This window comes from Enoplosus armatus, chromosome 6 (genome assembly GCF_043641665.1).
Source record: "Enoplosus armatus isolate fEnoArm2 chromosome 6, fEnoArm2.hap1, whole genome shotgun sequence".
In the NCBI taxonomy this organism is placed as follows: Eukaryota; Metazoa; Chordata; class Actinopteri; order Centrarchiformes; family Enoplosidae; genus Enoplosus; species Enoplosus armatus.
Genome location: NC_092185.1, coordinates 14,160,076 through 14,188,056, shown reverse-complemented (window position 1 = coordinate 14,188,056; position 27,981 = coordinate 14,160,076). Strand labels below are relative to the sequence as shown.

The 27,981-nt window shown below is 41.2% G+C and overlaps 1 protein-coding gene across 1 annotated transcript; it reads left to right on the top strand.

The window, feature by feature from the left end:
* The first annotated feature begins 60 nt into the window (after nt 1–60).
* Nucleotides 61–22,582, top strand: LOC139286948 (CUGBP Elav-like family member 2). Its single transcript, XM_070907896.1, has 14 exons — nt 61–252; nt 8,395–8,591; nt 11,783–11,865; nt 13,581–13,629; nt 14,180–14,314; nt 15,227–15,306; nt 16,524–16,685; nt 17,301–17,364; nt 18,003–18,137; nt 18,779–18,904; nt 19,518–19,694; nt 19,833–19,976; nt 20,742–20,922; nt 21,861–22,582. The coding sequence occupies exons 1-13, from the start codon at nt 182–184 to the stop codon at nt 20,867–20,869; spliced, it is 1,551 nt and encodes a 516-aa protein (XP_070763997.1). The 5' UTR covers nt 61–181; the 3' UTR covers nt 20,870–20,922; nt 21,861–22,582.
* The last annotated feature ends 5,399 nt before the right edge of the window (nt 22,583–27,981 follow it).

Here is a 27,981-nt window from a genome sequence, read left to right as displayed (position 1 = left end):
TAGGAGGAAGGAATAAGGCGGGTATCGGTGCCCTCTCTCTCCCTCTCTCTCATGCAGTTTTGAAGAAGACGCCCCCTCCCTGCACCTGTTCTGCTTCGTCTTGTCGCCGTCTCGCCGGAGTTGAGCCTCTTGCGAGTGAGCGGACGTCGCTTCTCATTGTTAGATAGACGTTGTTTTGAGCATGACTTCGACGTACAACCTGGATTTCCACCCTCTGGCCGAAAGTCGGTTAATGACTTCGAGCGACACAATGTAAGTAACCTTACTATCGTTATCCGCTGCGTTACCACCTCTCTCCGTCAGCAACGCAAACATTTGTGGGTGTTTTTTTTTTAAAGAGACGAGGCAAACAACACCGGTCAGGGCGAGTTGGGAGTTAGCTAACGTTAGCTTAACTGGCAACTGGGATGCTAACGTTGCTAATCATACGAACAGTGACGGCACGCTCACCTGGAGTTGAAGTAGTTTGTCTAACTTAGATAATAATGGATGTAACCACCACAAAAGTCGGTTGAGTAAATGTAACACCACGCTTAACTACGGCCGAGCACACACCTTCTGGGCCAACACGTATTACTCGAAGTGACTGGAAGAAAACGCAATTAGCTAGCGACGGTGTCGGAGACTAGGCGCGCTACAATAGTCAAGTGACATGTGCTTCCGGAGAACACACGTTTCGGTATCAGTCTAGAAAAACAGCATCGATTAGCCTTTAAAAACAACAGTACAGGGTGTCTATTTGTTTTACTTTACTTGTTCAAACACAGCACCACCCTCTTGTTTGGTGCTTCAGTTAGTTACTTGCTACTGAACAAGTTTACGCGAGCTCGATCGAAACGGTAGGTGTTACAACAGTCCACTTATCAACGGTTTAAAGGGAAGTTCGTTGAGAAGAGTTTCCGTGTGAAGTTGGCGAAAAGTTTGCCAATAATATATTTTGTTGCCACCTAAATATCGGTTTGTTTTTTGTTGTAAATCTCCACAGCGTACGTGAAGCTTGTTTGTAGGCAATACACGGGCTATCAGCTCGGCTTGCTTGGCGCACTCCCAGTCCCTCCCTGTCTCTCTGCTAGCAATCGAGCTAGCTAACATCGTTAGCTTCCGCTCACAGGCACTGGTGCTCCCGTCCATGTTGAATGTAGAGTGCTTACTTAACGGCAGAAAACACGTGGTTTGCTACATTATTGAGCCATTAATGGAAATCTTGTGACAGGGCACGTAAACAAGGGAGAAAAGACATTCACAAAGCACAGAGGTCCATATTATAACACTGTCCTCTCGACATAACAGCTAATCTTATTTGACAAAAACATTTCTAAAACCGCAGCTTGCTTTTACACGACTGTTTAAAATTTAAATGTTTGCTCTTTCAGCTGTGCTATCTTTATTTTGCAGCAAAATGGGCCTAGTCCTTTCGATTTCATTGTCTTGGACTTAAGGAAATGTCACGATCAAACTGTTATTTTGTAAGGGTGTTTCTTCAAACCATTCTTTGTAGCTTTGTTATTAAATTTATTTGTGGTTGGTATGAATGGCTTCAAGCTCGGATCTTGACCTGTATTTTTGATCCTTTACCCTTGTATTTTACCAAATTTTGCTTTGTAGACCAAACAGTTGGTCGATTTAATTGAGAAAATAATTGGCTGATTAACTGTTAATGGAGATTTGTTGCATCCCTACCATTTTTGATTATAATCCCAAATTAAGAAAATAATATTTCACATTTCTGAATGATATTTTGAAGATTATCCCATCTGTGGGACATGGGGACAGTGAGGTGGTGATTAGATCTTTCCCCAGCTGTATTTGATTGATTTATCCCTCTGATTGTTGACAGTGAGAGTGACTACCAGGGCTTAAGCGTGATCCTTTGGCAGCCAACACAGCCGTAGTGCTATGTCAGTAAGCTAAGCGTCACAGGGATCCCTTTTGTTGTGGCCGGGGAGCTGTTGATCTGTGCGAAGTGTAGGATCTTGGCACAGGGTCCGGGGGCTGCTCGGGCCAGCTGTTCTGTTCTCTCCCCTCACTGTGAGGGTGGCGGCGGCGGTGGTGGGAGAGTGCCATGCAGCCAGATGTTGAAGGCCAAGTGTAGGAGGGATCTGATCTGGCTGTCACCTGTTTCTCTGCTCCTGCTGCTAGCTTGGCGCGACCATAATTACAAGACTGGCGGTCCTGAAGCTACATTTGCAGCCTTGGAACGCTCATAATCACGTCCCCTATGTGGGGTGGTGTGATCGAAGGTTGAGCAAATTCCTCTGCAAGCTTCGCAAACAAAAGATATTGTAGGACAGGGTTACATAAGAACAGATGGCCTCACCATGTCCATGAAATTATCAGTAGTGTGTGGCTGTTTCGTTATTAACAAAGTCTACACTAGAGGTATGTTACAGCAGTAAAACTAAGCTATGGTATAAGCGTATGATTCTATTCTTGGATACCATTTAGCATAATGTTTTCAAGATTACGCACTTTTCAGGTCAGCATGCGTGTGACCTAGAAGTCTGTCTGCAGTCCACATGAAGTGGAATCAGCTGTTTGGTTGAAAAAGCACTTCATGAGTGGACAAGTCAAGAGTAGCAGTAATTGGTTGGATTGAGGGGATGTGACAACAAGAGAACCTCTCTCTTGGATTGATGCCTTTTGTGGAGCTCAAAGCGTCTGCACAGTTGTAGGCTGTGCAGCAAATCACTAATTATATACTATATAGTGTATAATATGAATATCTGCAATTTCATTTGAATGTCAAAACTCCCTATAGTGTAAACTAGGTAGTGTCTATAATATAGGATGTAGTGAATGAGGGAGTTATTTTGCACACAGCCATAGAAACCGTGTGATGTTTGTAAGCATAAACTGAAAGAAAAAACTGCATGTTTAGTAAGGAGAGTTTTGTATTAATTAAAGATGTTCTGTTACCTATCACAGGTTAGGTTAGGATAATGGATGACCGAGTAAGCCAGGGCAGTAAGCACACTCTGTCAACGTAATCAAGTGTAATTGCTGCTTTTAGTGAGCTGTTTGTCTCTTCATTCGAGATGCATTTGTAAGGCTCTTGCCTGTTCCGGGGAAGCTCCACCTGAAGATTTAAATTCATGCTCCACCTGACACTGACAGAAGTGTGAGCAGAGTTTATTTAGTTGGGTGTTTGACTGTTCGTTCACACAAGCTTTACTTTAGCAACGTCATCCATAACTGGCAGGGACACTTGGTGTGATTATGGAGCTAATGGGGCGGGCCTTGTCATCAGATGCTGGCCGTCTGTTAACGTGCGGCCCATTCAGAGGCTGATTGAACATGTCTGTCTTCATCAGGGGAAATTCAACAATGAAATTAGGCCATATTTAGCCAAATTGGAGTTAATGCCAGGAGGAAAATATTTTAATAACGTCTCATCAGAGCCACAAAATGCTGATTAGGGTCGACCACTTGGTATGGAAATCAAATAATGCAAAGTCCTCATACTTCTGCTTTCTGGCCTCAAGCGACATCCACTGTTGGTTGTCATTTGTTGTTTCAAACCTGGTTCACAAGTTTTGAGTGATTCTTGCTCACGGGTCCTGCAGCAAACATTCTTTAAGTCCTGCTGCTGTTTTCTGTGACCAGTTTTGAAGTAACAACTTCAAACCTGTCAGGAGGATATTTTTACACCAAGCTTGTGAAACCTTATTCAACCTGTATAAGAATATTCTGCCTTTTTTTTTTTGTAGTAGTGGCGAAAATAGATGGAGCTAGAAGAGGGAGCCTTTATGTTCTATTTGACAGCTGTCAAAGACATTACCAAGGCATTAGAGGCATTCTGTTTCTTGTTGAATCAGCTTATAAGGCCATTGGTTTCCTGAAAGAAAAAGCAACTCATGATTTTTTTGAGGGTATTACTAGCAAACAGCTGTTTCAGTTGACTGATTTTCCTCTTTTCTCAGAAGCATTACGTGTGTGTCGATGTGAACTTTGACTTTTTTTTATCCCCAATAAAGCATGACAGCAGTGTGCTGCCGGTTGCCAAAACAGCCCAAGGCAAAAACGTTTCAGTCCATTACTCAAAACAGGAAGAGACTCAGCATTATGCTTTATTGCCCTAACAAGACTTGTTTGATCAATATTTTAATCAGAGCAACCCTGTGATAGTTTAATTGACATTACAAGAGCCAACTAACATTAATAAATAGCTAGTAATGATACAAATACATTTATAGCAGGACTTTTATTTTTCAGTAGTAGTGACCAAACGAAATCATGTGACATGTGTTGCTGCTGTGACCCCTGATGGTTTCGGGATAAGTAGCGTCCAAACACACAACGCTGAGCTTTCAAAATCATGTGCATTACTAGGCAAATTGGCTGGGTTTCTATTATGGGCACAGCAAAGGTGTCGCTGGCATACTTGCGCGGTCAGAGCTCACCAACAGGACAGACACATGGTCCAGATAAATCACCTGTTTTTATGGGTGGTGCAGCAGTAAGCATGCAACTGTCGTGGCTTTGGCTCTGAATGACTTGTCAGCTGCTGCAGGGTGTCTTGGAGCTTGATGAGCTGCCACATCACGGGGCTGTCTGTGGAAGCTCAGCAAAAGACTACATCACTACTCCCAGGGAGCACTCTGCTGGGTGGTGTAGGGAGCAAAGCTGGGTAGTACTGACAGAATCAATTATAGTATTTTTGAGTCTGTGCCCTTATCAATAATGTGCCAACATTTTTGGATGTCTGTTTGCGCTTTAATCTAATATTTAATCTGAAGTAGGGGTGACTGATGCAATCAGTGAGGGGAAAAGGTTGCATATGTGGCTACAGTGGTCAAGCAGATAGCGGTCTTTGCTGTTGATTTAACTCAGCTGGAATAGTCAAATAATTGACAAAATGTTATAACTTAACTGTAATGCAGGCTTTGTTAAAAAATATTAAACATTTTGTCACTTGCCCCCAGTGGTATCAAACCATCTTGAGATTTCTGGTGTCACCCCAATACAAGAGAGGTGAATGCAGTTCTTTCAACGGGTCTTTCCTAAATCAGTAATTTCCTGGTTACTCTGACCTCAATGAACAGTTTTCATTCAAACTTATTTCTACAGAAGAACTAACCCATGGGAAAACAGTTGACAATGTGTTGTTGAAGGCGTGTGTTAGCAGCTTTGCATTGGCATATTGCCACTGCTGTATTGACATAACATTATTGCGCTTAAACAGCTTGACACTCAAGTTCCACTCATAGATGCTACCTTCTATCAGCAGGTGCAACTTAAAACTGACTACTGGCAGATACTGATCCTCGTAGGCAGCTGTCACCTTTGTGGTAGCTAAGCTAGCTGGGCTAGCCATAGTTAATTGCAGGCCCTTTTTTAAAGCAATGGCTCGACATTTTGGGAAATGCGCTTATTTGGTTTCTTGCCATGAGTTATATAAGAAGACGGACTAGTCCTTGGTAACTTCCTGAGGTTCAGAGGTGCTGATGGATGGATTTTGTAACCTTCGGACAGAGCCAGGCTAGCTATTTCCCCCTATTTCCAGTCTTTGTGCTAAGTTAAGCTAACTGGCCTACAGATATGAGAGTGGCATTGGCATCGGCAAGAAACCAAATAAGCTTATTTCCCAAAATTGTCAATTTCTTTAAGGCTGGTGCAGCAGCATGGGCCCTTTTTAAACTTGAAATGCTCCCAAAGTTGGTATAGTTTTTGGCATTTATTTACCTTCCTGTCTGTTCTTGCTCTTCACTTTCCTTCACTTTCAACTCGTGGTCAATACAGCTTTGTGTGACGGTGCTTACCGTCTGTGTACTCGTCTACTGTACAATATCAGTCCATGATGTAGTACTTTGAAGTAAACAATTTGAATCAATGATGAATTACTCAAGTTTCTTGAGGAATATAAATGTATGACATATAGACATTTTTCAGTAATTAAAACTGTCATTTTTGTGTGGGTGGATAGCAAGACTAAACAATGTATTCTTGCAGTTACATCTCTCCTCAGCAGTCTCTTAAGCTGAATAGACAATGCACAGCTGTAGGGGGCTTGAGAGTTTAATGAATGTTAAGGAGCCTTCATGTTTTTTGAATGCTGTCACACAAAAAAGTGAGGTTTGCTGTTTGTACAGTGAGATTTCATCTAAGGGCCCTCAGCAAAATGGCGTTGGAGAGCCACTGGCAAAACGGGATAAATGGTGTCACCCACCAGTGCTGTAGCCTTAGCAGACGTAGCCTTCGATGTGTTCCAAAGCATCTCTCTGACTTGGCCCATTGTGCTGTAGAGGAACGGTGAATAGTGTTCTCCAGCATGGGGGAACAATATGTGATTGTTCCCCTGCTGTGGTGAAGAAGCTGTAGGTTACTCTCTGTACCATCGCCAAAGCGCCTGAGGAGGAGATGTACCGCAAAATCTCTGTCTGTTAATCAGCGATTCTTGGAGGTTTAGAGCTCTACAGTGCTGTTTTCATTTAGCTGTCGGAGCTGGTGGGAGGGGGGGGTCCCTCACCCCTTTTTTGGTGGAGAGAGGCTTTTGTTTCACTGGAGCTTTTTTTCTGGTTATATGTCATCATTCGAATGTATTGACAGCCTCCAGGAAACAAAAAAAATTTATACTGAGGTGTGGAGTTGGATTTCAGAAGAACAAGAATCGACGTGTGATTTGTTAGCATGTCATTTAAGTCCCTAAAGGAGTTTGGTGTTTCTGCTGAACGGCTGGGCTCAATTTGTAAGAGATGGATGGCTCGCGTCCAAAGGTCTGTGTGTAAAATTGTTTTCATGTTAGTTTATCTTTTTGTCAGTCTCGCTTTTACAATGTTGTTTTAAGAATTTTGGTAGGGGTGTGTGTTTGTGTGGGCGCACCAGACTAATGTCTTTTGTTCCGTCGTCTACACTTTTTGTGTTGTACATGTGGTCCGTGGCCCTTCTTGATCCTCTGTGGAACTACATTGTGTATTGGGAGTGATGCTTCACGCTTAACGTGATTTCAGTGCCTTGACACCCGTGGATGGCTGTAGCTCCGATCTCATTCTTGGTATTCAGCACCTCCAGTCCTGTTAGCAAATGTTTGTATGTGAGTGAGACAAAGGTGCTGTAGTCGTAGGTAGACTGGTGGGTATTGATTCTCTGTCCCTAAGGCTTGCCTCAAAGGGAAATGGCACAATTTTAGTATTTCACTCTTCTCCATCATTGCGCTACTACAACCCAGATTGTTTGCTCGATATGTTGTTGACTGTGCAATTCAGAGTTATTACACCATCCATTATTGTAAACAATATATTGTTTCAGCATCTACTTAAGTCTACACATACACAAATAGTCACAGTGCCAATGATTTAGTGCTCTATAAATCATTTGAATCCTTTGTTGACATTTTCTTAATATATTAATGACAATCAAAGCGCACTGTTTTTTCAGAACTAATCTTAGAGACACAAAGTCTAGCCCATCTAATAAATCACAATTTAGCCTGATTTCAGTTTTCTTTGATTATTCTATGCAGGCCTATTCCATTAACAAACAAGCTAATAAAGAGTTATTTGGAAGCATTTGGGTTTTTAAAAGGAGTATATGTAGCTTTATTTATCTGTCTTCCTGTGGTTATTAAAATGATGTCACTTTGAATTGATATTATGTGTATTGCTTAAATCCAAGCTATTACTACTCTTACCGTCCTGCTGCCCAAAGAATCACAATTGGTTTAAAATGGTTATGAAACTGCTTTCCAAAACAATGTTTTATTGTGTTGATTTAGCTGTTTTTGGAGACGAAGACATTGTAAATCTTTCCGACAATAGTTTGGAACAGCACGTTACCAACAAAGTACTCGATTGTGTGAAACGATACAGTTTGTTAAAATGAATTGGTGATTTACAGTGTGTTTAAATAATGGTTGTCCACCCATCAGCAAAGACTGGCACATTTCTTAAATGGGAATTGTTTTAATTAAGTATAATAGCGAAACCATGCATTTACAAAGGAAATTGGCTAAACTAAAGCAGATAAAATGAAAATTCTCCTGTGAGTATACCTGGGAAATGCTCTCTTAATTTGGTGAACACTGTAACACACTTTGGTGTTTTTTACTTGCTGACAGACCTACATTACTTAACTTTACATTTTTCAGATCTGCTCAATCTACTTGTTTCAGTATTATTGTGACTATTATCATCTAAAATGGATGAAATGGAACGATATCTTGTCGTTGCAGACCATTTCCCCTTCTGTTTACATAAATATTTGTGCAAAAGCGTCAAACCCAAAGTATTGTCACGTTGTTTTTGATATCAAGGTGTTGAGTCATCCTGTAATCCTTGTTGCCTAATTGGTCCGTCCGCAGTGAACTTCCTGTAAATATGATAACCGATTTAAACTTACAAAATGAATTTTGTTCAGACCCTAGTATACTAATAACAGATTTTTGGGGGTTTCTCTTAGCAACGGCAACGGCAGCAAGATGAACGGGTCGCTGGAGCACTTGGACCAGCCAGACCCAGACTCCATCAAGATGTTTGTGGGACAGATCCCGCGCTCCTGGTCAGAAACGGAACTAAAAGAGCTTTTTGAGCCCTTCGGAGCTGTGCACCAGATCAACATCCTCCGTGATCGCACCCAGAATCCCCCTCAGAGCAAAGGTAAGATCAGGGCTCCAAATGATTTTAATGATTGTTCTACCATGCCTCAAAGGTTGTTGAATGCTAAAATTTAGTTTTTTCTAGATTTAGAGTTGAGTTATTTGTTTATTAATCAGTTGGATTAACACAAAATACACAATTGATAATCCATTATTTTGTACAGCTGCTTGCCTCTTACCATTTAATTTGGGTTCTTGTATGTAAGCAGACATTTTAGGTTAACAATGTAATTTGGTACATGTTAGAATGAAATATGTTTAATGTAATAATAAAATAAATTGTTAATTATGCCCATAATAAATGGGCACATCTAAATATTGGTTGGTTACCTGCCAGTGGCCAGAAGCACAAAGAAACATTTATTATTATATGGCCACCGTTGTCCTCTACCTGTATTTGGCTGGTTTTTAGTGGTCAAGCACAATACACAAAGCCCTGTTATTGCCACATCATCTACCGTCACATTTCAGCACAATCCCCTTAGGCAATGCACAGAATTGCTTGTCTCCACACGCAATGCAGCTGTGTTTGTGCTTACAGGTGAGATGATTCAATCGTCTTTTGTTCCAGGGTTAAGAAAATAACTTGTTTTCTCCATAACCCTGCATTATAGAAATGTTTTTTTCTTTTTACTTTATGTTGGTTGGTTCAAAAGCAGCATTGTATGAAGGAAGTGTTATAGAACTGCAATTTTCCATTAAGACATCTATCGATGCGCTCACCATAGAAATGGTGCTCGAGTTGAGCGATTCAGTTTAGGTTGCAATTAGAGGAGACGATGAAGTGGAAGCCTGCTGTCTGCAGAGAGCTGCAAAGTGCCACTGGAAGTGCTCAGTCTCCTGTAACTAACTGCAGGTGAACAAAGTAAACGACAGTTTCCCTGATGTAACTGTCCTGGGTTTACGACGCCACCCAAATTTCAGTTCCAATTCCCTTGATTGTTGGATGACTCACTATGGCTAAAGTCATTAATCCACTCTCTGGTTTTAATGTGGTGGGACCCTGTCTGATGCTGGACTCTGTCTGTCTTTGTCTAAATGGAGCCCGTTTTATGCTAGCGGTGGTTTCACCAAGCCGGACCAAACCGTCCAGAGCTGTTTGGCTGTCATTAAAGGTCTCTGGCCATCCGTCACACGTAGTTTTTGAGGTGTGTCCAGATCCATTGGCATTATTCAGCTCTTATAAGCTGCTGATCAAGTCTGTAAAATTGTTGGTGGAGGCAGTTTCAGAGAGAGTGTTGCCTATATGGCTGCTCAGACTGGTGAATAAGTGAATTTACCCATTTAGTGCAGCCTATCCTCATTTTTTTCCTCGGCCCTTTCCTATTTTCCAAGTGAAAGATGTGCTGACAGTAACGCTATTACTTTGAGTCAGACATCTTGCCTTTCTGGCGTTTTATAGTTTCCCTTTTGGTCCTTTTTTTGCAGCATCCATTCAAACGTCAGTCTTGCAGCAGTAAATAACAAAGAACAACATAACGACTTGTCACATTCAAAAAAATGTGTCTTGTAACTGGTTTGCGGTATCATTTTAATTTCTTAATCTTCCTGGAATCCGCATAAAGCAACCTCTAGTTCCTGATTCAGATCTCGGTTTAGTTCCTAGGGCTCCTCACGACACTGTAACTATTTGGTCAAAAGAGCCTTTAGTGTGTCATGGCCAGCAGGACTACGGTTGATTCACATGATCTTTTTTTACAAAGATGTGCCCACATCCAACAATGCCAGATAAGCTGGAGTATGTTTAAAGGTATACCAGAAAATCTCCAGGGTGCTTATTATGCCGTCTGTATATAGATATACAGCCAACACTGAGCAGTTCATTGGGAGGCTGACGAGTTCAAAGCCCCCTTTTTTTTTAGCAGAGCCCTCCCCTGTTCTATGCTGAGTGTCAGCTGTGATGGCCTATTGACATGTTAATGCAATGTTAATGTATTCTAATAGATAATCAGGCCTGATCACAGCGGTCTTTGGCTCACCCAGCCTGTGTGAGGTGAATATGATGCAGTGGCACCCCCTCACTCATCAATTTCACTGTCGTCCTCCTTTCCCAGTGGGCTCCTAGTGGGAGAAGTGGGGGCAGTTTTATAAAAGCACGATGGCCTGATGATATCTGGCTTATGTTTATTTGCATGGCAGATAATACACCCTTCACCCCCTTCCTCTGTCATCAATCTCACTTTTGTTTGATTTGTTCGTTGAAATGGCTGTAATCCCACTTCCATTTTGGTTGTTTACTTTGCAACAGATCTATTGAGGAGCCATCAGATTTGCGATTTGTTTTTTAGGTCACGTCTACTGCAGGTCATGAAAAAATCATCTGATAACTATCACGCTTCTCTGGATGGTTTATTTAGCTCCAGTAAATCGGAGGCAGGGCTAAGCAGCAGAGAAAGAGAGAGCTCAGCTGGTTGTGAGAGAGAGGGAGAGGGAAGAGAGCAGCTCGATGCATATTAGAGTTCAACAGCCCTCCCCGCGGCCTGGGAGCTCCAGTAACAGCATAATACACACTATGTAGGTCAGAGACGCTGCAGTGCTCCACTTCCCCAGCCCAGTGAAACTGACAGGCTGGAACGCCACTGGCGGTCTGCTGGGACGGAAGGATGAGAGGCTTTTTTTTTTTCCTCTCCCGCTCTTCTTTTCTTCATCCCCTCCCCCACCACCTCTTCCCTCCCCATGTTTCCTCTTCTTTGCTCTCACTCCTGCTCCCTCTTGTCTCTTTGTGCTGTTTTCATGCCTCCTGTATGTATGTTTGTATGTGATTGGATTCTTATGTAATGCGACACCACTCTCTCTGATTTGTTGATGTGTTGGTACTGTGCCCTGGCTTGCCCGTGCTGTGCTGACCTGCAGGCTGTGCATCAGTGCCTCCTGACGGCTATCTAACCCAGTGGTCATCTCTATGGCCATGTCACACAACAGCCTTCAACTATCTCGTTACTTTAGTGTCCTCGCTGCGAGCTCCTACATGAGCTGTGTGCACCATCTAACAGTTGGCGCTAAGAATATCCTGTCACATGTTTCTAACATGTGATATGCGAAGAACAAACTCTTGTCCATTTAGCTTCTTTCCTTCTCTGCAGCAGTTGTGATATTACATTTACTGTCTGTATGCACTGTGTTTTTAATGCTGTTTTTGTCCCCCCCCCCCCCCCCCGCCCATTGTTTGTCCCTGTTTTTCTCTCTCTGCAGGATGCTGTTTTGTAACTTTTTATACAAGAAAAGCTGCACTGGAGGCCCAGAATGCACTGCACAACATAAAGACCTTAAGTGGGGTGAGTAAGCACAGTATGGGCTGCTTTTAGCTGCTTGAGCCCCTCTACATCCCTGGTGCAGGCTGTGAGCTGTGTGCTGGCCAATAATGAGCTCTCGGCTCACTGAGCACCTGTCTGGCCTGAGAAATATCTCAGCCCCCACTATGCACTAACACCTTACCGAGGACCACTCTGAACCTCAACACACCTGAATTGATAAGCCAGCTGACCCAACACACATGCTCACACACATGCAGGTATCAGGTAAAGCGTGCTTGACCAGGCAGCAGATTATTCACTGAGGCACAGGACCTGATAGCCACAAAGTGGAACAAATTATTAATGCTTGTCTTCATGAATCATTGATGCACATCTACATTTTTATTTCTCAAAGTTGGAGGTATAAAAGGAGGCAAGAGGAAGTTTTTTTTTTTCTTTTAACAATGAAGCCTGGTGAGAGCGAGTGTGGTCTCTTAATTCCTTACCTGATTTATCTAGAGAGATTAAAGCCCAATGAACTGGAATAAGTGCAAGTGCTTGTTAAACCTCTACAAGTCTGCCCTGCCTGTACATCGTTCTAAATTACTCTCCTTCCAATCAATTAAATCTATACCAAACAACTCCTGCCGTCAATTAAATCAATAGCTCAGTCTATTGGAAAAGGAGCCACTGTCAGTGAGGTTACAGGTAAATATTGAACCGGGTTGATAAATGAGTGTTGCAGGCTGAGCATACAGGCCTAGCTCTCTTCACTGGAGGACTATCAATCAGCCAGACATTTTAAATAAAGTGTGGTCTAACAGCTCAGCTCGCAAATCCCAATACCCGGTCATACTGGTCCTGGCATTGACTGCAGGTGACTGAGTTTGGTTTGCATGACAGTGGAAAAGCTTGTTTCCCTGTTGTCTCTCCCTTCTGTGCCTTGCTCTCCTTGGTCAGTGACGCTAGCCAGTACCCATACTGAGCAGGCCATCTGTCTGCTTCTCTTTAGTGCTTGTCAAAAACAAACCCACCACTTTTCATAAGCACAACCCGCTCCGGCATCTCACGGCTAGATTTATTTCCTCTCTTTCATGTCACATGGCAGGTAAATGTGCTAAAAATATATTCACTTGAAGTTCACAGAAGTGTTCATTAAATGGCATGAAATGGCAGATCCTAAAGCAGTTGTTCTGCATCCACTTTCTCAAATAATGAACACAGCTTGAGAAAGAGTGTTATGTTCACAGATTTTAGGCTGACTCAAATTTGATCTTATTTTTACAGCTCAGATTCGCCACACCTCATTCTGTTTGTACGTAAAATAATGGTGTATAGCGGGTTAAAGAAGTGTACCAACTAAAAATGGCTGTACATTTGAAAGCAATACAGAACTGGCTTGCTTGTCAACCATCTCCCGTAAAATTGTTCTAAAGAAGATGAGGGATGTTGACAGGAAGAATCGATAAGTTCAATCACAAGTCCACAATACAGCGAGAAGTGAAATTGGATACTGGAGAATTTGATCCCTTCCATCAACTCATAGACACTTCTCCTGAATCTGGCAGTGGTGAGGGATGATGGTCTTAGAGTGAGAGAGCAAAACAAGAGGCAGAGAGAAATACTTGAAAATAGGCGGGGGGATGAGTGTGAAGATATGAGACTCTTGTTATGAGAGATAACGAGGCCAAGCACCTGCATAGTTTATAATGGTGACACATGCTTTGTTAACCATTTCTCTCCCCCTTTTTTTCCAGATGCATCATCCTATCCAGATGAAACCCGCTGACAGTGAGAAAACAAGTGGTAAGTGGATTCATGTGACATGCAGGCAGCAAACAAAGGTTTCGACGTTACAGAGACGATGTCTTTTGAGGAAAAACCTTAGAGGAGAAAGATTCAGCCAAGACAAATGTGATGTGAGATTTTAAAAGAAGTCAGGGGCTGGATTGTGTCTCTATTTAATGCCAAAATGATGGCCTGAGAATGACTTGGTTCAGGGAATGTGCAGCAATACACAATTTCTATATAGTGTCAGGGGTTAGGAGGATTAAGGGCTTTAAAAGGCACCAAGGGGAGAAGAGTAGAGCAGGTACAGAGGATCTGGAGAAGTGCACAAATGGATGATACAGTCATCTGTCTAGAGAAGTAGACACTGAGGAAAACAAAGCTGCAAGTTGCAGAGATTTGTACAAGAGGCTGGCACCTGAGGGGGGGGGGGTGGCAGCATGAAAAGGAGAGAGCTTGAACAAGAAAAAGAGGTGCATGATTTAGCGGCTGATGTAATTGCCGCTTTCATAGCTCCATAATGGTTTGGGTTTAACTGAATAGCTGTTCTCTTTTCATCCATCTGCAGCGGTAGAAGACAGAAAACTCTTCATCGGAATGGTTTCAAAGAAATATGGCGAGAACGAGATCAGAATGATGTTCTCGTCTTTCGGACAGATCGAAGAGTGCCGAATTCTCCGGGGACCAGATGGTCAGAGCAGAGGTAGGTGTGCTTTCAGCATAGGCACAGTGTTCTTGGCCTCACAGCCGCCACCTTCAGCGTAGCCGAGTATGAGTATATTCTCATCAAGTATTTATACAGGCCCCTCCTTACTTCTACATTTCAACCCCCTCCACCCCCAAATCAAGTGCTATTCACCTCCAGTGGCACCCAGTCCATCCCCATAGTCTATCCTTCTGTCGCTGTTACACTCAGCCTCCACATCTCACAGTGAAGGGCCACTGCACTCGCTGTCCAGCACAATGGCCCGTCGCCTTGGCAACCGCTGGCTGCTGGTGTTCGTGGGCTCAGCTGGCAGGCGGCTCGGCTCAGCTCCTCCTCTACCGCCTCCTTCATCACACTCTACAAAGGCTGGAATTAGCCTGTTGTCGCATCTCCTACATAGCTCTCTACTGCATAAATCCCCAGATAGCAGGCAGCACAAGGCTCTCATGTTGATGATGGCCATGAATTTTCTGCTCTTTTTATATAGTTAATGTACGCAATGCAACCACAATTTGAAATGGACCGTAATACCCTTTTGATGTTTGCAGATCTTGCATATTTTAGCAAATCAAAGCCTTTTCAGTGTGTATTTTTATGTGTGCATTTTATGTGTATATAATCACGTTGACTGTTTCACCATGACACCACATAGTCAAGCCTCTCTGGGTGGCAATTTAATCCGTCGATCACTGTGCTCATGTGACACGTGTTACTGTTCTCCTTGTTGTGTTTCTTTCTCTGTGTGCTAACCAGTGAGGGTGGTTCTGTGTGCTTGGGAGTTGCCATTCTTTGTACTGTAATGTGTTTTTTTGGGGTTCATAACGAGTTGTCCAAACCTTTTGTCTTGTTTTGTTTCTTCTTGTCCCTCCCTCCCCCTACCCCCCCTCTCCTATTGTTCCCCCCCTACAGGCTGTGCGTTTGTCACATTTGCTACCAGGGCAATGGCACAGAATGCAATCAAAACCATGCATCACTCTCAGACTATGGAGGTACTGTACCCCTTAGCACCTATTTCTCATTTCCCCCCTCCCCCCCCCATACATTCTGCTGCCCCCTTGTGTTGGAAAGATGAAGAACCTGTCCGAGCAGATGGCGTCCATTCATCACAGAGCATGAGTCATTTCCAAAACCACTCTTGCTAATTACAAAATTACATTGTCGTCTGCAAAATAATTGAATAAAACTTGAAACATTGCCTCTCGCATAGCTGCTGAATCCGGAGTTAACAGGACCCAACGAGAATTGCTGTCATCTCTAATTTTGGGCTGAACTAAATGCATCTCATTTATTGATTCTGATAATACTTTAGAGGCTAGCCATAACAGTCTGCCATAATCAATCTTTATTTTGGACCACAGGGAAAAGAGCCCACATCATCAAATATAGGTTAACAAAGAATTAACCTAGACTGGAGCAGCTACCCTATTAGATATCTTCAAAAACTGGGTCCATGTCATCGTGTAGCCAATGGTGTCTTTGTGGAAGTGGAGCAGCAATAATATGACAGCTAGCAGGTCAGAGGCTCCCCAGTGAAGCATCAGACCAAGTCTAATTAGGAGCCCAACCAAACATAACACTCCTCCTACCAGATTAAACACAGGCCCCAGTGGTGGTGCCACCTATTTCTCCCCATATCATAACCTCACCAATTCTCAGCTGTCATGGGAGGTGCTGCTGGTGCAGAAGCCATTTTCCCTGTCCAGCCTGTTCCCTCTATGGCTCTCAACTCTCAAAATACTTTTGCACCGCATGCCTCGTGTCCATGCGTCTGTCTGAACAGTATGTGACTGTGTTTGTGAGATTGCGTGTATTGTAATGCGTTTTTCTTGTTAATGTCTGCTGACATATCCTCGTTTGAATGTGTGTCTGTTTTTTAAGTGTTGTCTCCATCTGTTGTCTGCTTGTCCGTGGACTAAATTCAGTTCCTCAGAGTGCTAAAAAGATTCACTGTCTGCAGCATTGTCCTGTGCCCCTTTTTGGAATGTGGCTCAGCTATGCATGGCAGATGTCCTCTCTGTGTGTTAGCTTTGATATGAATGCAACAGGCATAAAAAAAACTGTCTTGAGGCCTAGATGATACCCCACCCCCCTTTTTTATTGAGAAATTCCTTGCAATGATTGTGTTCTTGCATTGATGAAATAAAGTGTGGATTCTTCAATCTGCTTCTGGATTGGTCTAACATTTCTGACCCATTCACTGCTTCAGGGCTGTTCCTCACCTTTGGTGGTGAAGTTTGCTGACACACAGAGAGATAAGGAGCAGCGGCGCCTGCAGCAGCAGCTAGTACAGCAGATTCAGCAGCTCAACAGCGCCTCCACCTGGGGAAACCTGGCCGGCCTGGGGACCCTCACACCGCAGTACCTGGCTGTAAGTGTTAATCAAACATGCAGCCCTGCTGAGCTGCACAATTGCTCATGTATTATCATGGCACAGTTGGTTAGTTTAGTTTCTGCTGTATGTTGACTATACAGGCCTCTTGATTTGCACATGTGTAGAAAGAAAACCAGAACTACTTGACAATATCAACTAATACTTACAAGGCAATACATTATACACGTGTGTGTGAAGTTTGTAATATATTCATCTGTGTAGATGGAGTCAGATGGTAGAGAGGTGTTGAGTGATCTTAATTTCTGAGGATGTAGTTAGTGGTTTTGTATTGGTTGTTATATTGCAACGTGTTTATGTTCATGTACGAGCAGACCACATTCTCAGGGATATTTTGTTTTGTGTTGAATTATATTGTCAGGTGATCCTGTTTTGTTTACCTGCTGTTTGTTAAGCAGTGACTGCTGTGGATGGAAATGCAGCCATTTTGTGTACATTATCTACAATAGCCTCGTAGACCTCAAACCTTTGTAAACTTTCTTGGAATTGTTATTACATTTTTTAAAGAGCTTAGCTCATCAAATCAGTTAAGACCTAATTGTATGTGCCCCTTTAGATTCTTGCATTCAGTCTTTCTTTCTTTGTCCTCAACAGTTGCTCCAGCAGGCCACATCTACTAGTAACCAAGGCAGTTTCAATAATATTCAGAGGCTAGGAGGTAAGTTCATCTTTTCATTTGTCAAAACCACTGTTCTTAAGTCGTCCATAAATGAACAAGCCAACACTTTTCATGTCACCAACCTTGTGACTCAGTGCTCTACACCCACATGGTTTTAACTGCAGTAAATCACATTAATCTTTCAATCAGTGCTGTTATTCTGGGCCTGTGCAGGCTGCATAAAGACAAACATGCAGCACATAACCATGACTTGGTCAAATTAAAAAGCAATAGACCTGTGAAGGGAAAGCAAGAAATGGCACACACCATAAGTATAGTGGTGCAGGTTTTGCATTTTCCCATTGGGATTAATAAAATACAATAATGCCAAAGTGACCAGATATATAAGTAAAAACAAAACAATGCTTCAGGCGAATAAAGATGATGAAAAATAACTTTCTAAGGATGGGTCAGATTCCAATAAGAGTGAATGAAAAGCAGCTAGATTGATTGCAAGAATGCCATGTTGTATCCAGACAGTATAATATAGAGGGGGCTGAAAGATGCGTTCTCTATGTTTGCATGCTGGAGAAGTTCGCACCCTCTAAGACTTATTTGAAAGGCATTTGTTTGCGAGAACTTGAGCATAGATTTTGAAAGTCTTTGATAATCACCTCTGTCTCTTGTTTTCACAGCAGGTGTGAACCCCCTTCAGCTGCAGAACTTGGCCACATTAGCTGCTGCTGCGGCTGCAGCCCAGAGTTCTGGCAGCCCGACATCCACCAGCGCCCTGACTGCAAACAGTGGAGCCCTAGGAGCCCTGGCCAGTCCAGGTAATTAAACTAACATGAGCTGAATTTGTAGTATGTATTGTACATACAGCATGAAACACTCAAAACCTCATGGCTGTGATTATAATCATGGTTATTTTACTACTAGTTTATGGATGTGTTTTGCTTGCTTAGTTTTTGACCTTGTTTGGTCGTAATTGCTTAATTCAGCTGTCCGTTATCGTAGTTTATCTTCACAGGTATTCAATCTAAATCTAAATTCCTCACCCATTGAGATAAACATACATTTTCACAGTTAAGCCTCCTGCTGCGATGGTACCTACTGACTGCTCTGCAAACCTCCCTCATACACTATTTGCTTAACGGCCTTCAGCCATCCCTCATTTATTTTATGGGAGTTAATCACCCGCATATAAAATTTTATGAGAGCCCCCATTTCCCTTTTAATCTGTGTAAATATACATTGGCTCCATCTGTCAGAGTTTAGCATATTGCTGCTGCTGTAATGACCTCTTCTCGTTAAGAGACAGATTTTTAACTGCCCCCTCACTGCTGTGTCATCCTCTCATAACCATAACAATTTGTGGTAGAGATGCCAGTTTAGAGTGATATGTGGTGCTTTGAACGTGAGCAAGTCACCCCTGTGGTAACCCATATGTCCTTTTTATTGTGTCTTTCAACAGCCGGTTCAACAGCAGGGTCCAGCGCAGGTGCCGCCATGAACACCTTGGCATCTCTGGGTACCCTGCAGGGTCTCACTGGGACCTCTATGGGCCTCAACCTCAACGCTCTCACCAGCAGCGTCAGTGGTGAGAATGCCCCTTTTTGATAGCTGGATAAAAGCTAAAAGAAATTCACATAGTTGCTAACAGTTGCACACTATCTTCAAAGTTGCATTAAGCAATTTCTACCACTAGGAGCAGAAATATTTAAAAAGCTCTCTGTTTTGGAGTTTTTGTTTCATGGACTGCAAGCTCATGTTGCTCTGTTGCTGCTGGATGTGTAAATAAGTGATCGTCAGCTTGCACGTTAAGCATACACCCAGTGGCCACTTTATTACCTAAAATCTAATGCAATCCAATACAGCTCAGCTATAAATTATACATTTTACAAAGATAATAATTAATAATAATCAGTTCTGAGTGGAAAAATAATGGAACTACACGTTTATTATTGAGGTTTGCATTGGTGATTAACTGGACTACATTATATTGAGAGGTATTTCTAATGTTTTGCCCACCCTATTTACAAACATCAATATAATGCAGTCCAGTACCACACCACCACTATCTACGACCTCAGTAATAAACATATTGAATAATTTACCCCTCTGGGAAAGTGTTAACAGTCAAGTGTTGTATGTAAAAGTTAGTTTTTCTGCCCCCTGGTGGCCAAAAACCTTTAACATGTTCTGTTTTACAGGTATGGGGGCCATGAATGGAGGCCTGGCAGCCTCCATGGCCAACGGGTCAGCAGCCAGCTCCATGGACGCTCTGACCCAGGCCTACTCAGGGATGCAGCAGTACACAGCCTCCGCCCTGCCCTCCCTCTACGGCCAGTCTCTCCTGCAGCAGAGCATGGCTGGCAGCCAGAAGGAAGGTGAGCAGATCCTTAGCCCACACTAGCTTAATTTTTCATCTGTTTTTTAAATAAGATTAACTTTATAATGAACTAATGGTTTGTACGTCTAAATTTGTATCTAATTTGAGTTTCTGGTTTTCTTACCAAATGGAGTAGGGCCAGAGGGTGCCAACCTGTTCATCTACCACCTGCCCCAGGAGTTTGGGGACCAGGATCTTCTGCAGATGTTTATGCCTTTTGGAAATGTGGTCTCTGCCAAAGTCTTCATTGACAAACAGACCAATCTGAGCAAGTGCTTTGGTAAGTTTATTGGCACCACTGGCCTCTGAAGCAGTCTCTGAAATGTAGAACACGTGTTCTTATGTTTGCACAACTTTAATTGGTTAAATTTTACCTTGTAGCTTTAATGATTTTGAAATATGTAATTAATTTAATAGTTTAAGTATTATGTTAAAGCATTAATGTAGACACAGAAATATTTTCTGTCTTAAATTGATCAGTTATATTTGTGTCTTTTGTTTTAATCGTCAAAAGATGACTAGAGAGAAGGTTGTTTTCATTACAGGTGAAACTGTAAATGTTTTTGAATGTATTTAATGTAAAATGAGTGCAATATTGCACATCATAACACAGACCAGCCAGATGTCCCATATAGGCAGCTGTAATGAATAAAAGATCCAGCTTTTCAAAATAATCATCATTGTATTTTATCGGTTAATGTTTTATTTACTGTTGAGGAAGTAGGCCGACCAGGTGTATATGTTCAGTAACTTAATTATACTATCAATTGTTTCTGGTCCTAGTCTTAAGTATTCATTACTATGGCTTTCCTTGTACACCATGCCCTTGAAGTACAAGGCAATGTCGCCTTAACTTCAGTCTGGGCAACACCTCCCTGTAAAGTCACATAAAAACAGAAGTCAGCTGTCAGTCTTGTGAAGTCATTTCTTTCTTACCGCCACAGACGGTTGAAGTTGCTACATATTATCCCTGGTCAAGTTGAAACAGGGTGTAAGTTGCTCTTGAAATGTATGTAACATGTGTTGTCCACCATTTTGTTCTCAGGGTTCGTCAGCTATGACAATCCTGTGTCTGCGCAAGCTGCCATCCAGGCCATGAATGGTTTCCAGATCGGAATGAAGAGGCTGAAGGTTCAGCTGAAGCGCTCCAAGAACGACAGCAAACCCTACTGATCCTAGCCCCGGGGCCTCCCCCCCTCCCCAGCTCTAATGCTAGCACTGCTAGGGTAAGTTCACCCTCCAGCCAAGGTCACCACAGCAGAGACTCAGTGGGGCAGGGGGAAAGGAGCCCACCACAGGAGGGAGACTCACTCTATTCCTAAAAAAATGGTTGCAATGATCTTTCCACATTTTACTGTATTTCATTCCTGCGGTTTTATCATGTAATTTGAGTCGCATTAAATATTTTAATGTATATGATTATTTATGACTATCACTGGAGTCAGTGTTCGCTGGAGGTATTTTGTGTCACTGTAATTAGTGGAGAGCATCAGGTGTGTTTCCATGCCATTTCATTGCCTTCAGGTCAAGCTAGACGGGTTGACTAAGGATCAGTTGTTGTGTTGAAGGGCTGAAGCCAGGCCACGTAAACCCCCGAGCCCAGAGCTTCAACCTGTGTTTGGTTTTTTACATGTAGTCCTTCTCATTCGTTCGTTCGTCATTCTTAATGTAAAAATCTTGCACTCTAAATTCTTCAGTCTTTGCTCCCCCTCATCTCTCCTTTTTCTGTCTCCCACTCCTTTCTCTCATTATCTAAGCCATGTTGAGCTAGGCTACCTCGCTCTTTTCTCTATTAACAACCTCTTCCAGTCATTCCATCCATCCTCCAAGTCTCCCACAAGGGGACTGGCTCTAGATGGATCTCTTTGGGTGCTAAGTATACAGTTTGTGCATGTTGGAGTCTCTGCCATATGTCCTGGTGGTGTCACTTCCTTAAATCTATGTATTGTTTTTGTGTGTCGGGGGGGGGGGGGGGGGAGGGGGGAAATGTTTACCGCTCTGTCCTTATTGTATGTGGTGATTGGCATTGTTTTTGTTGGTTTTTGTGCCTCATGGCTAAACGATTCTTGTGCTGTGGCCCTAACTTTCTCTTCTCTCCTCTTTGTCTTCTCTCTCTCTCTCTCTCCCTCTCTCTCTTCCTTTCGTGTTTTTGTTCCTTTTTTAGAACAAATCTCCATGCCTGTTTGCTCATCATTAGCCTAGCATGTCTTCATGATGTTGAAAGCCAAGCCAAACTCCTGGCCTCATCATCCCACCATTGTCTGTGATGTCTCTCTAAGCTCGCCTGACCAATACCTGGCCACCCACTGACCCTTGACCTTAGCTCAACCTGATTTTTCTGCATGTATATTCTTTTTTGGTTTTTGTTAGTTTTTTTTCTGTATAGAAATGTGACAGGTGGGAGAGAGGTCAAGCAAATCAATGTGAAAACTTACCTGCGTTGAATTCATTTAAGACACCTTTTTTTCTTTTTGCCAATTTTTCTTTTTTTTGCGAATGTTTTAAAAACCTGTGGGATTTCTTATTTTTAATTTAGAAATGTTTTTTTTATGTTTTCTTTTTACCTCTCTCAGTAAAGTTCACTTGAAAGTTGAATACAGGGATTGGCACACAGCTGTGCTTTTTGGTGCCATTAGCAATATGTTGGCTTCTTATTAAAAAAACATGCTACAGACCACTTTCCAACACCTTTTTGAAAGTCTGACGAGTAAAACCCCTCTCAGTGCTCTGTAAAGATCTCTACATTTTGCAGGCAGTGTGACGATTTACACCAAGGCTATTTAAAAATATATTTCCTTTTTCATTTACAAAAATATCCAGTGTATTTACCTTTTTTTGAACTATTGATGGCACAATAAAGGGTACATTTGCTCTGTTTAGAGAAATGACTACCTACATGAGTCAACTTTTTTAGAACTGATTCACAAATAGACAATCTGTGGTTTAAATGCACACTTAGATTACCTATATTTTATACCATTGAATCTATAGAAGTTTAACTAACAGAACCCAGGCAAAACTTTGGGTTTTTTTGTAGATTATGTTGTAATGTCATCTGTGTCGGGGGGGGGGGGGGGGTCTTCAGTGTACTACATTTTTAAAGAGGACTAAAAATCAGTTTGATCAGCGTGACCGTTTGAGGGTAATTTCTAGTAAATTAAAAACACACTTTAAGTCAAAAATTCCTCTATTAATTGTAATTTCAACTTCTGGGGAAAAAGTACTTTTTGTTTTAAGGGTCACGGTAATGTAGACTTAATTTTTTCCCCCCTGCGTTAAAGAAAGATTTAGTGTTCAACTTCCACGGTACGTCTTGTTGACTTTCTGTGAATTTCTCATTAATAATTTAATTCATGGATGTTTCACTTTGGTTTAGTTTGGATGCCTCGTGTTTTACAATGTCTGTTAGTCATACAGATGCCAGACAATGTCTTTTTTTTTGTTGTTGTTGTTAAAGTGCCCATGTGTCAAACTCAGTGTTTTTTGAATTCACACATTTTTTCCTGTAATATTACCTAGTTTTCTTTACACACACACGCACGCACACACCATGACACAAAACACTTTGTGATTGCGAATGTGGGAGCCCCTGAAGAAGAGATCACTTGGACACAACACACGGCCTGTGGGTCTCTGCACATTTTATAGACACACACACACACACACACTTGCTTTTTTATGTTAGTTTTTTGCTGATAGTTCTTTTAAGTGACTTCCAGTATCATGTTTCAGTCGTACACGATGCACATTAATACTACTAAATCCACCACAATAGTGATGGTTTACAAATACATTCCATTTTTTCAGCACAAAGTTTACACTTTTTTTTACCGGGGTGGTATTTTGTCTGTTGTACTACAAGTTGTTGAGACAGCCCTGGTAAAATAACCACTTCACCCCCAAAGAAGGGTTCCCTAAAACTGCGTACCTGATGGCGCTAAAGAGTTGTCAACTCAGGGGCTTTTTTTGTGTGTGAAACTAGACACTCACACAGGATTACGACACAAAATGCACAATTGTCACCATTTGACCTTTTTCAGTTAGGATTTTCTTTCTCCTTTCTCAAAATGCATAAATATTCCAAAAAATAAAAACAAAAAAGGTACCAAATTTGAAATAGTGCTCGTGGGAAAGTGTTTTGTAAGGAAACGTTAAGCACAATTGTGGGAGCTAATCACTTTTGCAGAATGTTGTGTGTGTGTGATTATAATCCCCAAATTTTCAAGGTACCACTGATTTCACTTTTTAATATGGGCATGTGCTTTTTACAGTGTGTTTTTTCTATCCAAATGCAATACAATATTCAAAGTGCCATATATACGTCTAGAAACTGCCTACACATCCTTATTAGGCCTTGGTTTAGATTGCTGCAGTTCGCCTTTTTTGTCTATTTATGCCAGTGTCATGAAAGCTCTTGTCACCTGCTCTTGCCCCCCTTCTTCCCCTCCCCCTCCACTCTGTGTGTTGAGTTATTGGTAAATGTGTATTGTGATGTACTCAATTTGAACAGTTGGTTAAAAAAAATGTAGATAAACAATAAACTTCCCTATACATTTGAAGGTTAAACCTCTTTCTTAGTGAGTGTGAACACATGTACTGTAACACTTTGCGATACAAATGATTGGTGGTCGGACGTGTTAGGGAGTTTTGAATTCAATAAAGTCATAAAACGAGATAAAACCCCAGTAAAACAAACTTGGGTGCCATGTTGATAAGATCTTGAAATGATAAGTGTGTGTCAAACACTGAAATGATTGCAGATGTGTGGCGATATGCAGTGTATGGTGAAGTGTTACTGTGAATGAATAAAAAAGCACAATGTACAGTCCACAGCAGTCCCAACAGGAACTTGACTCACTTCAGGGGCTTCCATCACAAATCCCGTTCAAGCTCTAACAATCACTTTCTTTATTCTGTTTTCATATTCTGAAGTGCTATTTTTTGACAGTGTGGTAGCTTTGCATCTCTATAGATATTGTCTTGATCCAAAAGAAAAGAGAGGAGAAAAAAAAATCTTTTCTTGTGTTATTTTCTTGTCTGATAATCGGTAGGACTTTGTTCATGTTCCACCAATAATTTAATAGATGTTTTATCTTGTCTTGATGAAAGCCAAAGTGGGTGCATCTTGATGTGATCTGTATTATACATACAGTAGTTTTTTCTGTTCAGTCAATATCAATTTTTTGAAACTGGGTGGGATTTGAAAAAGAGAAAAAAAAGACATACACAGGCTTTCCAATTTCTACAACTGGTTGTTCATATGTATTTTGTACCAGTGAAGCTTTTTATATTGGAAATTAAAGGAAAAAAATCTATATTGGAAAAAAAAATTGTCTGGCCTCTCAATGTGGCCTCGCCTTGACCAGGTCTGGAGTTTGGCCTCTTGGTGGTGTCAAGCAATTTTTTTTTTTGTTGTTTTGTTTTTTTTGTCTCTTTAAAAAAGAAAAAGAAAAAAAAGATGCCTGATTTTGATTTTACTTCGATCTCTACATGTCTCCTCACTTCGTTAATCAGTTTCAGTTTCGGGGGGGTTGGGATCCTCTAAATCGTGGTAAGTTTCATGTTAGTATTTGTGCCGTCCACATAGTTTAATGGTCATCAGAATTTCGACAAACTTGTGTGGATAATTGTCTTAGTTGAAGAGTTAACTATCTGTTTAGTTTGAGCCTTGCTTTTTACCTGTGTAGAGTTTTCTGTTTTTTCCCATAGCGGAGTGTGTAGCCGAAAGACTCTGTGTTCTTTTTTGGTCAATGTTTGTTCATGTGTGGTGTGTTTCTTTGCCTCTGTCTCCAAATTAAACCATTTCCCCTAATATGGACTGTGTGTCTTTGTGTGTTGTGCTTGTCCAGTGTTGTAAAAACATTTTACAAACCACCCCTCCTTCCCCCAGTGTGTCATGTCTCGCTAACTTGTTTCTCTGTGTTGTGCTTCTCTTTGCTTATTTCTGAGCAGTAAAGATGGGTGGAAAGCCGGTTTATCTAACTCGTACTGTGAACTCACAGGTGTCTTCTGGGTTGTGTTAGAAGAGGTTATTTTAGCTTTCTATTCTAAAACACCTTTCTACATTTAAGTTGGGTCTCAGACATCTGTGAAGCACAAACTTACACAAATAAATGAACCTTTGTGTGAAATGAAAACTTCTGTCAATATAAAGTTGAATTAGATGTAAACACCTTGAGTTTAGACTTTGTAGTAATAGTGAAAAGGTTAGATGATAAACAAGATTAATTGCCAACTATTTTGATAGTTGATTATTGCTTTTAGAGCTTAAAATGATTAAATTAATTGACAATCAATAATTATATTTCAAGCAGAAATGCCATTCAATTCTGTCTTTCATGAGATGAAACCGATTATATTTTGGTCTTGGATGTTAACTTGGGCTCTGGGAAATTGTGAGGAGAATTTCTTACAATTTTATGACATTTTATCGACCAAATGATTAATCCAATAATGGAAATAATCATCATCATTAGGTCCCAAACATTTGTTATTTCCAGCTTCTCACATGTGAGTATTTGCTTTTTCTCTGTTTTATATCGTTGTACAATTTTGGACTGATGGCTGGACAAAACAAGCAATTGCTGAGGGTGTTTTTCACCATTTTCTAGCATTTTCTGGACTAAGTGATAAAACAAATCATGATATTAATTGATAATGTAAATAATTATTAGTTGCAGTCCTATTCCAAAGAAAAGCTCTAAAAGCCAAACAGTAACCCCAGGAAATCTCCAATATTTTCCAAATGTCCAGTGACTTCATACATCAGGAGATGCAGCTTGCACTTCTCTCATACTGTGAGTAAATAATGCCAAACAGTTAAAGTGGCCTCCAACTCAGCAAAGACTTGGATCCTTTTGACTTATATCATCAGCCCCCCTGGGGTTAATATAAAGTGAAACTGTTTACATTTTGTAGGTTATTCAGCTGCCTCAGCTACTTGAGACTGTTATTTCCCAGAGTGTCGTTCTACAGCGCCCTGAGAATAGTTTTAACATCATAGTAATATGAGTATAACATGGCATAATAAAGGCAAACAGACAAAGAGCCTCACCCTTTAACCAAGACACAGTCTGCTGCATTGCATCATAATCTGTTTTGTTGTGGGAGGAGAAAGTGGCATCTCTGCTTCTTTTACTCTACACCTTCCTCTGTGAATTGTTGAATTGATATACAGTAAAATATTAGCTGTGTCTAGAAGCTTTTTGAGTTTGGGCAGCTGATATCACAACCTGATGTTAACCAATGTTTAGGAAACTGAAAAATGTTCTGCTTTCAAACACAATGGCCCTAATTGTACCAACAAAATAGGTCCAGAAGTGAAAAACATTTTCTATAATATTAATATTTGGGGGTTGAATTGAAAAGATGATTGTGTCGTTTCCCAGATCCCAATTATCAAAACACACATTTGGAAGTAATTATTCATTAAAGTTGCAATGCAAACCTTTTTAATTTAACGTACAGTTTGTCCAGTTGAAACAGGGAATAATGCAGGGAGACATTATTCACAAGTCACAAGTGTGAGACCAACATAAAGATAAATCTGGTGCACAGCTCTGTCTACCTCAACCATCACAATCTATGGACTGAGCACATTTCGCAGACTGGGTCTTTTTAGAGCATTATAATGATTTGCTATTAAAGTCTTGGGGAAAAAAATGCAAAGATGTCATTCCTTGTCAGTTTCTCCTCTTCATCCTCTCCTTACAACAAATTGACAGACACATTTTCTCCCCCAAGTCATAAGTAAATAATAAGTGTTAAGTCTTAACACTATTTACTTATTATTTTATGAGACCAAATGCTTCTTATGGTTAACCTCTTCCTTCTACGAGGAAATGCTGTGACATATTGCCACCCAGTGATGGTGATCCTACAGTATACCAGAAAATAACCGAGACATGTTGTCTCAGTCTACTATGCAACTCTGGCTTTAAAACTCAGCATTACGTGGAAGCATTAGAAGACACAAAGGCATTTTCGATCAACATCTGGGTAAAAATAAACAATATTACAATTGTACAATAATTCTGTGTAAAAATCACAGGAAAGCTATACATTTGCCCTATGGGCACATTCCTGTAGTGTAATGAAGTGACTATAAACTACAAAATATTAAAAGAGATTTAAGTTGAGTAGGTGTAACTGTCCTTCCCCTATTGAAAATGCAGGGATTGTTCTATTTTAAACAACTATATACCTACTATATATCTACTTTAGAAACCCTACCAAGTGAGCAGAAGAAACATTAAGAGCGATTCATTACAATTACAGTAGCTACA

Bases quoted from the DNA above. Each gene is read 5' to 3' on its own strand.
- LOC139286948 (XM_070907896.1), top strand. From the start codon at position 182: ATGACTTCGACGTACAACCTGGATTTCCACCCTCTGGCCGAAAGTCGG. The intron at 253-8,394 runs GTAAGTAACCTT...GGTTTCTCTTAG, and splicing joins ATGACTTCGAGCGACACAAT to CAACGGCAACGGCAGCAAGA. The intron at 14,315-15,226 runs GTAGGTGTGCTT...CCCCCCCTACAG, and splicing joins ACCAGATGGTCAGAGCAGAG to GCTGTGCGTTTGTCACATTT.